General features: G+C 44.6%; 1 protein-coding gene across 1 annotated transcript in view; it reads right to left on the bottom strand.

Annotated features, from left to right (window-relative positions):
* The window catches only part of dnah3 (dynein axonemal heavy chain 3), a 108,760-nt gene that overhangs the window by 6,401 nt on the left and 92,359 nt on the right, over positions 1-10,000 (bottom strand). Inside the window, exons 50-55 of the mRNA XM_030770142.1 lie at positions 9,953-10,000; positions 5,473-7,614; positions 5,169-5,394; positions 4,728-4,972; positions 3,868-3,984; positions 687-844 (exon numbers count right to left, since the gene is read on the bottom strand). The exon at positions 9,953-10,000 is cut by the window's right edge and continues 151 nt beyond it. Coding sequence (XP_030626002.1) covers positions 687-844; positions 3,868-3,984; positions 4,728-4,972; positions 5,169-5,394; positions 5,473-7,614; positions 9,953-10,000 — 2,936 coding nt within the window. The remainder of the gene's footprint in view (positions 1-686; positions 845-3,867; positions 3,985-4,727; positions 4,973-5,168; positions 5,395-5,472; positions 7,615-9,952) is intronic.

Below are 10,000 nucleotides of genomic sequence, written 5' to 3'. Positions count from 1 at the left end.
ATGTGTGCCTATGAGTGTGTGTGTGAGTGTGCATGTGTATATGCGTGCCTGTGAGTGTGTGTGTGTGTGTGCATGTGTATATGTGTGCCTGTGAGTGTGTGTGTGTGTGTGCATGTGTATATGTGTGCCTGTGAGTGTGTGTGTGTGTGTGCGCATGTGTATATGTGTGCCTATGAGTGTGTGTGTGAGTGTGTGTGTATATGTGTGCCTATGAGTGTGTGTGTGAGTGTGTGTGTGTATGTGTGTGCCTGTGAGTGTGCACGTGTATATGTGTGCCTATGAGTGTGTGTGTGAGTGTGCATGTGTATATGTGTGCCTGTGAGTGTGTGTGTGAGTATGCATGTGTATATGTGTGCCTATGAGTGTGTGGGTGAGTGTGCATGTGTATATGTGTGCCTGTGAGTGTGTGAGTGTGTGTGCATGTGTATATGTGTGCCTGTGAGTGTGTGTGTGAGTGTGCATGTGTATATGTGTGCCTGTGAGTGTGTGAGTGTGTGTGCATGTGTATATGTGTGCCTGTGAGTGTGTGTGTGAGTGTGCATGTGTATATGTGTGCCTGTGAGTGTGTGTGTGTGTGTGTGTGTGCGCATGTGTATATGTGTGCCTATGAGTGTGTGTGTGAGTGTGTCTGTGAGTGTGTGTGTGTGTGTGTGTGTGTGTATGTGTGTGTGTGTGTGTGTGTGTACCTGGTAAGGCCCATGCGGTGGTACATAGTATGCGTCTCCCTCACACACTCTGTATCTGTCCTGCTGAATCAGTTCTTTACTGTAGAATGTGGACAAAAGAGACAACAGACACCTGCGATCCTTATCATCTGTCACACGTCCCCCATAGTTACATTCCCCTGCAGAGAGAGAGAGAGAGAGAGAGAGCGACAGAATGAGAGAGATTACAGTTTGTTGTAACAGAAAGTGACAGATCATTTAAATACAACCAGTGAAATACAGTTAGTACTGAAGTAGTAAATGGGGCCCATACATCGGTAAATTTAAAGAAGATGTGTGTGTAACCCAAGTGACACTAGTCAAACTGCATTGTCAGTTCTAACCCTGTGTGTGTGTGTGTGTGTGTAGGGCTGTCGCGATAATCACAGTATTGCAATACTGCGGTATTGACAAGCCAGCTGCAATGGATGGCAAGCAACCAACACAACTGTTATGTTCAAGTTTTTTCTTTTCTCATGAGGCTAGGTCCTCCTTGTTTTACACTTTAATGCGTACGCATGAGAAACTATTTCAGTTGAGAAAATAAAGTTTAAAGTTTAAGACAGATGTTTGTCAGACAATTTGCTAGTTCTATTCTCCCGGCAGTATATACCATATTAAGGTCATTCTGATGCGGTCTTATGAAGGTTTGTTCGGGTTTGAATATAAAAGCATCCTTTCTTGCCTGAATGTTGTTCCAGCGCCTGCCTAACAGACCATCCGCACACACTGAGGTGAGGAACTCCACTGATTTAAAGACTGTCCTGGTTGATCCAGTTAAGTTCAGTAGATGCTAAGATAAGTTGAAGTTTCATGCGCATAAGAAACTTCAATAATTTTTTTGTGCTCATGGCCCAGGGGCTATATAGATTTGCATTTAAAAGATTCCGCATAAACAATTTGCTTTATGTATTTTCGTAGGCGTATAGCCAGCTTTGCATTCTTATTGCCTCGTTGCCCTTCTGCGTCCTGCATTTAACATAGGGGTGGGCGATCCTAATTTAAATAGTTTCTTTAATGTCCTTTTACAAGGAAATGTGTAAAAACGGAAACGGTTGTACAAAGCCTTACATGTGATTCCATCACCATGACGTGTGCCCCCCAAAACCACAATATACACCTAACATAGACATAACGACTTGAATAAGTATACATGAACAACACTATATACACCCAACATAGATACATCCCTACAGCATACATCCACAGTTAAAACATATGTACAAATATACATAGCATCTTTGCACTTCTTGGTTACCAGGGTGTTTTGCTCAATGTTGTTATAGCAGAGGGGACGAAACTCGTACTATATCATGCCCGTCTACAAGCCAAGGATCTGTATTGATGACCTCATGGAAGGAGTGTGAAGAATGGATTGGGTGGGTGCCCGGGCTCATGTGTGATTAAATGTGCTTTGCGTGTGATAGCTTTGCTGTTGAGATCTGGGAGGCTGGGGGTGGGGGCGCTGATCATTTTTGAGGCATTGTGTATTATGCGTATAAGCTTGTTCCTGTTGTTGTGTATTATGCGTATGAGCTTGTTCCTGTTGTTGTGTATTATACGTATAAGCTTGTTCCTGTTGGAAGTGGTTAGCATACTGAAGAAGCAGGGGGAGCAATAGAGGAGAATGGGTTGGAGTATTCTTTTGTACAGCAGTAGCATTGTGTGGGGGGCAACAGAAAGTGCGTTAAGTTTCCGGATGATAGAAAGTTTTCGGGTTGATAGAAAGTCTTCGGATGAAAGAAAGTTTTTGGATGATAGAAAGTCTTTGCTAGCAGCGTTTGTGGATGTCCGTGGTGTGTTGTTTGAAGCACAGTTTAGTGTCTAGGTTGAGTCTGAGATATATGAAACAATAATCCACTTACTCAACAATTTTGTTATTGATGCAGATGGAGTTGTGGGTGGGGTTATGGGACGTGTTGTGTGTGCTTGAGGTGGTAATTAGCAGCTCTTTTGTCTTCATTACGTTCAGTTGCAGGTACTTATCTGTGCACCATTTTGTGAAGTGGGAGATGGAGTCTTGATATCCTATAGTTATTGGCATTGAGGAGTACAAGTATGGCAGTATCATCAGAGTATTTGAAGTATGTAGTGATGGGTGAGGGGCTGACACAGTCGTGGGTGTAGAGGGTAAACAGGAAGGGCCTCAGGACACAGCCTTGTGAGGCTCTGGTGTTGGTGATGGTGGATGAAGATGATACAGTGCCCACTCTAACTGTCTGTGGTCTGTCACTGAGGAAGCTGTGTACCCAGTGGGTGAGAAGTGGGGGGACGTTGAGGTGGTGGAGCTTCCTGATCATCTGGTGGCGCTGAATGGTACTGAAAGCAGAACTGAAGTCGATGAAGAGTAGTCTGGCAAAGTGACCGGGTGATTCTAGTTGTTGCAGGAGGAAGTGAAGGAGGCATGGTACAGCATCCTCCCTCCCCCTTTTGGCTTTATAGTCAAACTGATGGGAGTCGAACTGTGGTTCGACAACTGGAAGGATGATGTTAAGCACCAGTTTTTCCAGGCACTTCATAACTATTGAGGTGAGTGCAACTGGTCGATAGTGGTTTAGTTCTGAGGGGTGTGGTTTCTCGGGTACTGGTATGATGATAGATGTCTTCCACAGGGTGTGAGATTCACTGAAGATGGAGTGCATAACGGGAGACAGCTCAGTGGCACAGACCTCGAGCACCTTTGCCTGGACGCCATCTGGTCCTGGGGCCTTGCCCAGCTTACACCGGCTCAGCTGCCGGCGCCCGTCCTCTGCTGTGAAGGGAACAGCGTGTGCTGGCTCTGTGATGGGTAAAGTCTCCAGTAGTGCCTTGCATTCCTCTGAACAGTTGGTGGTGTCAAACCGTGTGTAGAAAGTGTTAAGGTCCTGAGCAAATGAGGTGGGGTTAGTTACTGCAGTTAACTTGGGTTTTGGGTCACATCCTGTGAGAGGTCTTACTTTTTGAAAGGCTTGTTTAGTGTTCCTGGTGCTGAATTCCTGTTCCAGTTTCTCCTTGTATTTGATTTAGGCCTTGATAATGTCATTCTTTACTTGTCAGCTTATGATTTTTAGTGAAACCCAGTCCGGTCTTAGTTTCAGAAGTGTTACACCGTTAATGTGTGTGAATGTGTGTGTGTGTGTCTGTGTGTGTGTAAGTGTGTGTGTGTGTCTCTGTGTGTGTGTACCTGTAAGATAAGTGAGGGCCTCTAGTGGAACCTCTTCATACTCATCCAGAAACATGTTGATCTGCCGTAGACTGATCCGCAAATCTGATTCATTAAATTCATAAGGAATATTCCACCCTGGAGAGAGACCACACACACACACACACATACACACACACACACACACACTATACTGGTAAAGGGACAGTATTCAGTCTATTCATCTGCATATATTCTGTACATACTGTGAACACTCCGTCATACTTATTCAGACTCTGGGAGACACACGTCCTGACTGTACATTTTAGAGATCCCTTGTCCCCCAAAACTCAGAACCATAATCATTTGCAGACATATGCTGCTCTTCCTCTGTTACAGTTCTCTTATGTACAATCTTTACCCAGGGTGCAGTTGGGGGGGGTGGGGGGGGGGGGTGTTGAGTGCCTAGCTCAACAGCACTTCAGCCATGGATGTTCCCTGCCAGTCCTGGGAACTGAACCAGGAAACTTTTGGTATCAAGTCCACTTCTCTAACCTTTAGGCCACAGGCTGTCCCGTCCCTTGAATTCCTTGTATTTGCAAACTTATACAATAAAGTAACTCTGATTCCGATGGTCAGACACAATCTAACATTTCAGCCAAGGCCCAGATATGATGAGGAACCAAATATAGTTTCATTCATGTCTTGTGAATCACATATTTGAAGTTACATATAAAATTTCTAAAAAAATCTACTCCATATCCAAAAATCTGTTTAAATATTAGACATATATGGATCACTATTCAAAAGGTGCTGACCAAAGTCACAGACAGATGGAAAGATGGAGAGCTGGACAGATGGAGAGATGGACTGATAGATAGGTGAACAGACATGTCTCTGACCTAGTGGGCCAAAGTTTCTCCTCTCCTGGACAAGGGCATGGAAGAAGCACAGTCCAAACAGTAACTTCTGCCACACGTCCTGTTTGGTGGTGCTGCAGAAGAAGTCAGGGTTTGAGATGGGGTCATTGAGGTATGAGCGCAGGAGATTGGCTCTCAGGCCTTTGGGCGGCTCATTCGTCATCTTAACGCCATTCTGCAAAATGCTCACTGGGAACTGATCAGATGGGTAACTGGTCAACCACAGCCTGTGTGAGAGACACAAACAGATGAGAAAATTTGTGATAATCAGTGTTTCTCTCTGCTTTTAACTCCATAGCTTACTGATCATGTACATTCACAAACATTTGTGGAGGGAATTTCTACAGGCATTTTGCCATGAAAGACATTTGTGTTCATTTCTCACTTAAAAAAAAAAGAAAAGCAACTAAAATGTCTCCCTACCTAAAGTTTGTGTGGGTGTTGTCAGGGATGATGACCTCCTCACAGATCTTCTCCAGTGCTGGCATCCAGCTGGTGGCCAAGTGGCAGTTTTGCAGCACTACCCAGGTGCCATCCTTCAGTGCCTGCTCAATCATGCAGGCAGCAATTGGGCCCTGACCCTGACCCAGAGAGATGGTCTGAGTCCTGCTGCCTCCCATCTCCAGGTCATCTGCAAACTTCAGCAATCCTGAAAACACAAGCCAGTGAGACAAAGACACTTTGTTATAGGATTAAATAATTGAGGAGCCTTTGGTTGGGAACACACCTGCAGTAGGGTCTGAACCTGGAGAGAGAACAAAGATGAGTGGCGAGCAGCAGTTTGAGTCCTTATAGCTTCTTGCCAGGTCAAAGGTCGGGGGTTCAATGTAGGCACTTCCCATGTTGTCCACAATGAAGTCCTGTACAGCTGGAACCAGTTTGTCAGGCCTGAAGCAACGCAGCACCACCATGCGGTCCAAACCCACCAGAAGCCGCCACTGATCCGGTAAATGTTCTTCGTGGGGTCTACTCGAGTCGTAGATTCCTTTCCACTTTGGAACATTCATCTGAACATGCTCAAAGAGACCCTGAAGTTTGGGAAGTTCTGAAGCTCGGACAATCTCGGACCACGCCTTGTCCGACAGCCAGTCTGGAGCAGGGTTTGGATGTGGGTTGTCAAGGGCAATTCCACCTGTAAGCAGAAATCGCCAGACGAGGTCATCAACCTGACCTTTGTCCTGCATAATGCCAATGGTGAGGAGCAGAGAGAAGAGCAGCTTGTCCTTTTCAAAGAGAGAGCGGCAGACGTTGTTATAAATGCAGGCAGTGAAATGCTCCTGAATGTTGTGGATGCGAACGACAAGGTCTTCACTGCACGGGCTCTCTGCAATGGACTGTATATACAGGTGTATGAACCATGTGAGAGAGTACTGGTACATGGGCTCAATGTTTGCCAGTTCAGAAACACAAAAGAACAGCATTGATGAGTGCTCAGCAACAGGACGATAGCCCATCCGTGTGTTATCTATCTCCTTTTCTGTCACGCTAGCAATCTTCTGCTTCTCTGAGATCTCCTCTGACAACACCTTTGAGGAGGACAGCACCTTTATGGCTGTCTCATCTTCCAGAATGTTACCCTCGGAGCAGGAAAGCACCTCTAGGATCTTGTCCTCGATCTCCTTGAGCTGCTTGTTGTTAGCTGCGCTCTCCAGGATCAATTTGTTCTTCTTCTCCTCTAGTTCTGGCTTCTCTTTCGCTGCCACAATTCCCAGTAGTTGGTCCTGCAGTCCTAGTGGTGTGATCATAAAGTTCAAAAGACACACCTTCACTGCCACCTCGGGCAGGTAATGTGGGTTTCGTAGCCTTGTGGTCATGTAGAACAAAAATTCTCTAGAATATTCTACAATGTTTTCACCTAGTCTCATATACTCCACTCCTTGCTGCTTGAAAGTTTGCTTCAACAGAACAGGCTCAAGAACTGCATCCAGTTCCTCCCCTACATTCTCTAGCAGGACAGGTGTTCCAAACTGGATGGCATTTTCCAGTGTGCGTATGTAGTTCCCATCTGACAGTTTTATGACAGAAAGCTTGTTGGCCTTCTCCATATTTTTGATCCATTTGTTGGCTTGTCCCTGTGGGTCGATCATTAGTGGCCAGCGTCGAGAGTTCGACACAATGATGCCATTGTCTATGGAGAATGAGTCCACTGGTAACCCAGCAATCTGCCATGCTCTGATCAGCACTTGGTTCCCAAGGGTATTGCTAAGGGTGAAGTCCTCAGAACAGGGTACCTCCTTCTGCTGACACAGCTTGTGCCACTGCTGTTGGCACTCTACGCGATAGTCCACAGTGAAGGCACCAAGGTAAGATATGGTACCTGCTGAAAGAAGCACATCCCCGGTCAGGTTGGTGTAACTGACACCCAGGAGACGGGCGGCCTCTGTCCACCGGTCCTTCTCTCCACCCAGCCCACCAATCAGCTTCTCTGCCCGGACCAGCTTTTGGGAACAGAGTTCGATGTTGTTCTCCAGGTCCTTCTTTTTTTGATTCATGGCCTCAAACGTGTCGTTTAGTGCCTGCAGACGGTCCTCCACCTCTTTCAGCTCAGCACGTTTCACTGCCAGCATCTCCATCTGAACTGCCAATTCCTCCTCTGCTTCTCTGAGACGCTCTCTCTTTGGAGCAACCACTTTGGCCACACGCTCATAAACCTCCATGGCACGCACCCACTTGCACAGACCCTCACAGGCAGAGGAGACATTTTTTATCAGTGAGGGCTGAAAGTCTGGGTGGTTAATGAACTTTTCACGGATTTTTCTGATGTTGGCAGCAGGGATGTTGTCCTTGTCGAAAGTCTTCAGACTATCCAGAAACTTCAAGTCTCCAAGAAGTTTCTTGGAGGAGCCCCAGAAGTCCTCAATCATCTTACCTGCATCATGAAATTCACAGAAAATTTGTCTTGAAAACTGAACTTTACCTCACTGGTTAATTCTGAGCAGAATCTGCATTTTAAGATTTCTGTTCTGATGTTCCACCTACCATAAACAAAATACAAACCAGTTTAAAATCCATTTTTAGATTTGCTATTTTCTATCCTCTCAAACACTGAAGCCAGCGTACAACTTCTCTCAAAACCTGTAACCCTTGTGATCCTTTTTCTGATGACCAAAGCCACGGACTCACTACATGACTTTCAAAGTCGTCAGATCGCTGCACTGTTCACACTACACAACTTGTTGCCTTGTAATTGGGAATCTTGAAGTCGTTGTGGTTTGTACACTACACGACTGGTCAGTGACAGAGAGTCACACATTATAAGATCTTTCACCAGGAGGAATCTCCGATGAGTCTGTCTGATCTCCAAAACGACATTTTGTCATGAAAACACACACAAGAAGTGACACCGGGAATGACGCGATACCAGATAGATAGATAGACAGATAGACAGATAGATAGATAGATAGATAGACAGACAGATACTTCATTAATCCTGAAGGAAATTTAGGATACGAATATTAGGAAATGTAGATACCATGCGTGAGACAGGGATTTTTTTTCCCCAGAAATGGATGTCAGCAAGAAGTGAGTGATCAAAGTTGTTTGTGTGGCTGATTCGCAGCGAAAAAACAAGGAGGAAAAAGAAAAAAATAAACTTTTGTTGTAGCCATGGTTATTGATGTTGTGCAACTCCTCCCCCAGGTTTCCCCTCACCCCATGTCTTGTGCTCTCATTGGCTGTAGCTCACCACACTCACTGCCAGTCACAACACTTTTCACACCACAGGCAGAGAGTCTCTGAACAGGAGAGAACTTCCACTCTCAGAACTTCCTGTTTCATAGGGGGCACTCATGAGAGTCCAGAATGAATTGGGGGCCTATGGGGCTGTACACCAAAAATGTAACTTTCATGGGGAAATTTTTTTTTCTTGTTTTCATTATGTTTTCAACATAAGGGGTCAAGCCAATATATATAATTCAATTTTTAGATTTTTTACAGTTTTTCAATTGTAGTAAAATACCTTTCTGTAAGTGTTTGTGATGTCACGCACCACGAGCAACTTCAAGGCATTATGGCTTTATGGCATTTACGGCCATATGTGCGATGCAGAATAACAACAACATAATATACCTTAAACTCGGCTTTATTTTAATTTCATCTCCCAATTTATGTATTGTGTAGACATGCAAAGAACACCGCACTCAAACCACGGCAGTCAAACCATTTTAATGACTGTGTGGAGCAGTCATTAATGCCACCATGACTAGTTAGCGTACTATTACATTCGCAAACAGTCATAAATCCTTAACCAACCAATCAGCACACATAAGCAGAATACTAGTGTTTTATGTGCAAAATTGCCTTCCCTGTAAAAAAAACAGAAGGACATTAGTATTTTTTCATTTCAATTCTGATATATAATCGATACTTTATTTGCAAAAACTAAAATAAAATCTGGGCTTTTTTGTCTAGAAGCAGGTGTAAATAATTATTATAGCTGTTTAGCTCCATTCACTCCCACTCACTGAGGACTCTCTCACAAGTGCCCTCTAGGTGAATTGCAGCCAATTTCAGTACAATGACATTAATAGGAGACGGACAGGCTCTATGTAGATGACATTAATAGGAAACAGACAGGCTCTATGTAGATGACATTAATAGGAAACAGACAGGCTCTATGTAGATGACATTAATAGGAAACAGACAGGCTCTATGTAGATGACATTAATAGGAAATGGACAGGCTCTATGTAGATGACATTAATAGGAGACGGACAGGCTCTATGTTGATGACATTAATAGGAGACGGACAGGCTCTATGTAGATGACATTAATAGGAAATGGACAGGCTCTATGTAGATGACATTAATAGGAAATGGACAGGCTCTATGTAGATGACATTAATAGGAGACGGACAGGCTCTATGTTGATGGGTTCTGCTACAGGATTTGGACACTCCGACAGGTCCAGATATTTAGCCTGCTTAATACCTTTCGGCCATCTGTGAGGCATCCACGAGTCTTTCAGACGGCGTCTGTAAACAATTCACACATAGTGATCGAGAGCCAATTTTCGAGACTCGAATGAACGCCGATTTGCCTCTGATCTGGGGCTTTCGTTGGCGATCTCCAAAACCTCTCGACGTGTGGAGAACCGGGGCTAAAATCGTGTAGTGTGAACTTAGCATAAAGAATACAGGTGGTAACAAGCCCTACACAATATTTTCCTGTCTGATTGTCTATGTGTTTTAGTGTGACTATACTCCCTGACCCGATCCACTGGGGTCTGGTTTTCGTTCCGGTTTAATTCCCTTCATCA

Source organism: Chanos chanos, chromosome 3, assembly GCF_902362185.1.
Source record: "Chanos chanos chromosome 3, fChaCha1.1, whole genome shotgun sequence".
Classification (NCBI taxonomy): Eukaryota; Metazoa; Chordata; class Actinopteri; order Gonorynchiformes; family Chanidae; genus Chanos; species Chanos chanos.
The sequence above is the reverse complement of the archived record's forward strand: the minus strand, read 5'-3'. Positions and strand labels throughout refer to the sequence as shown.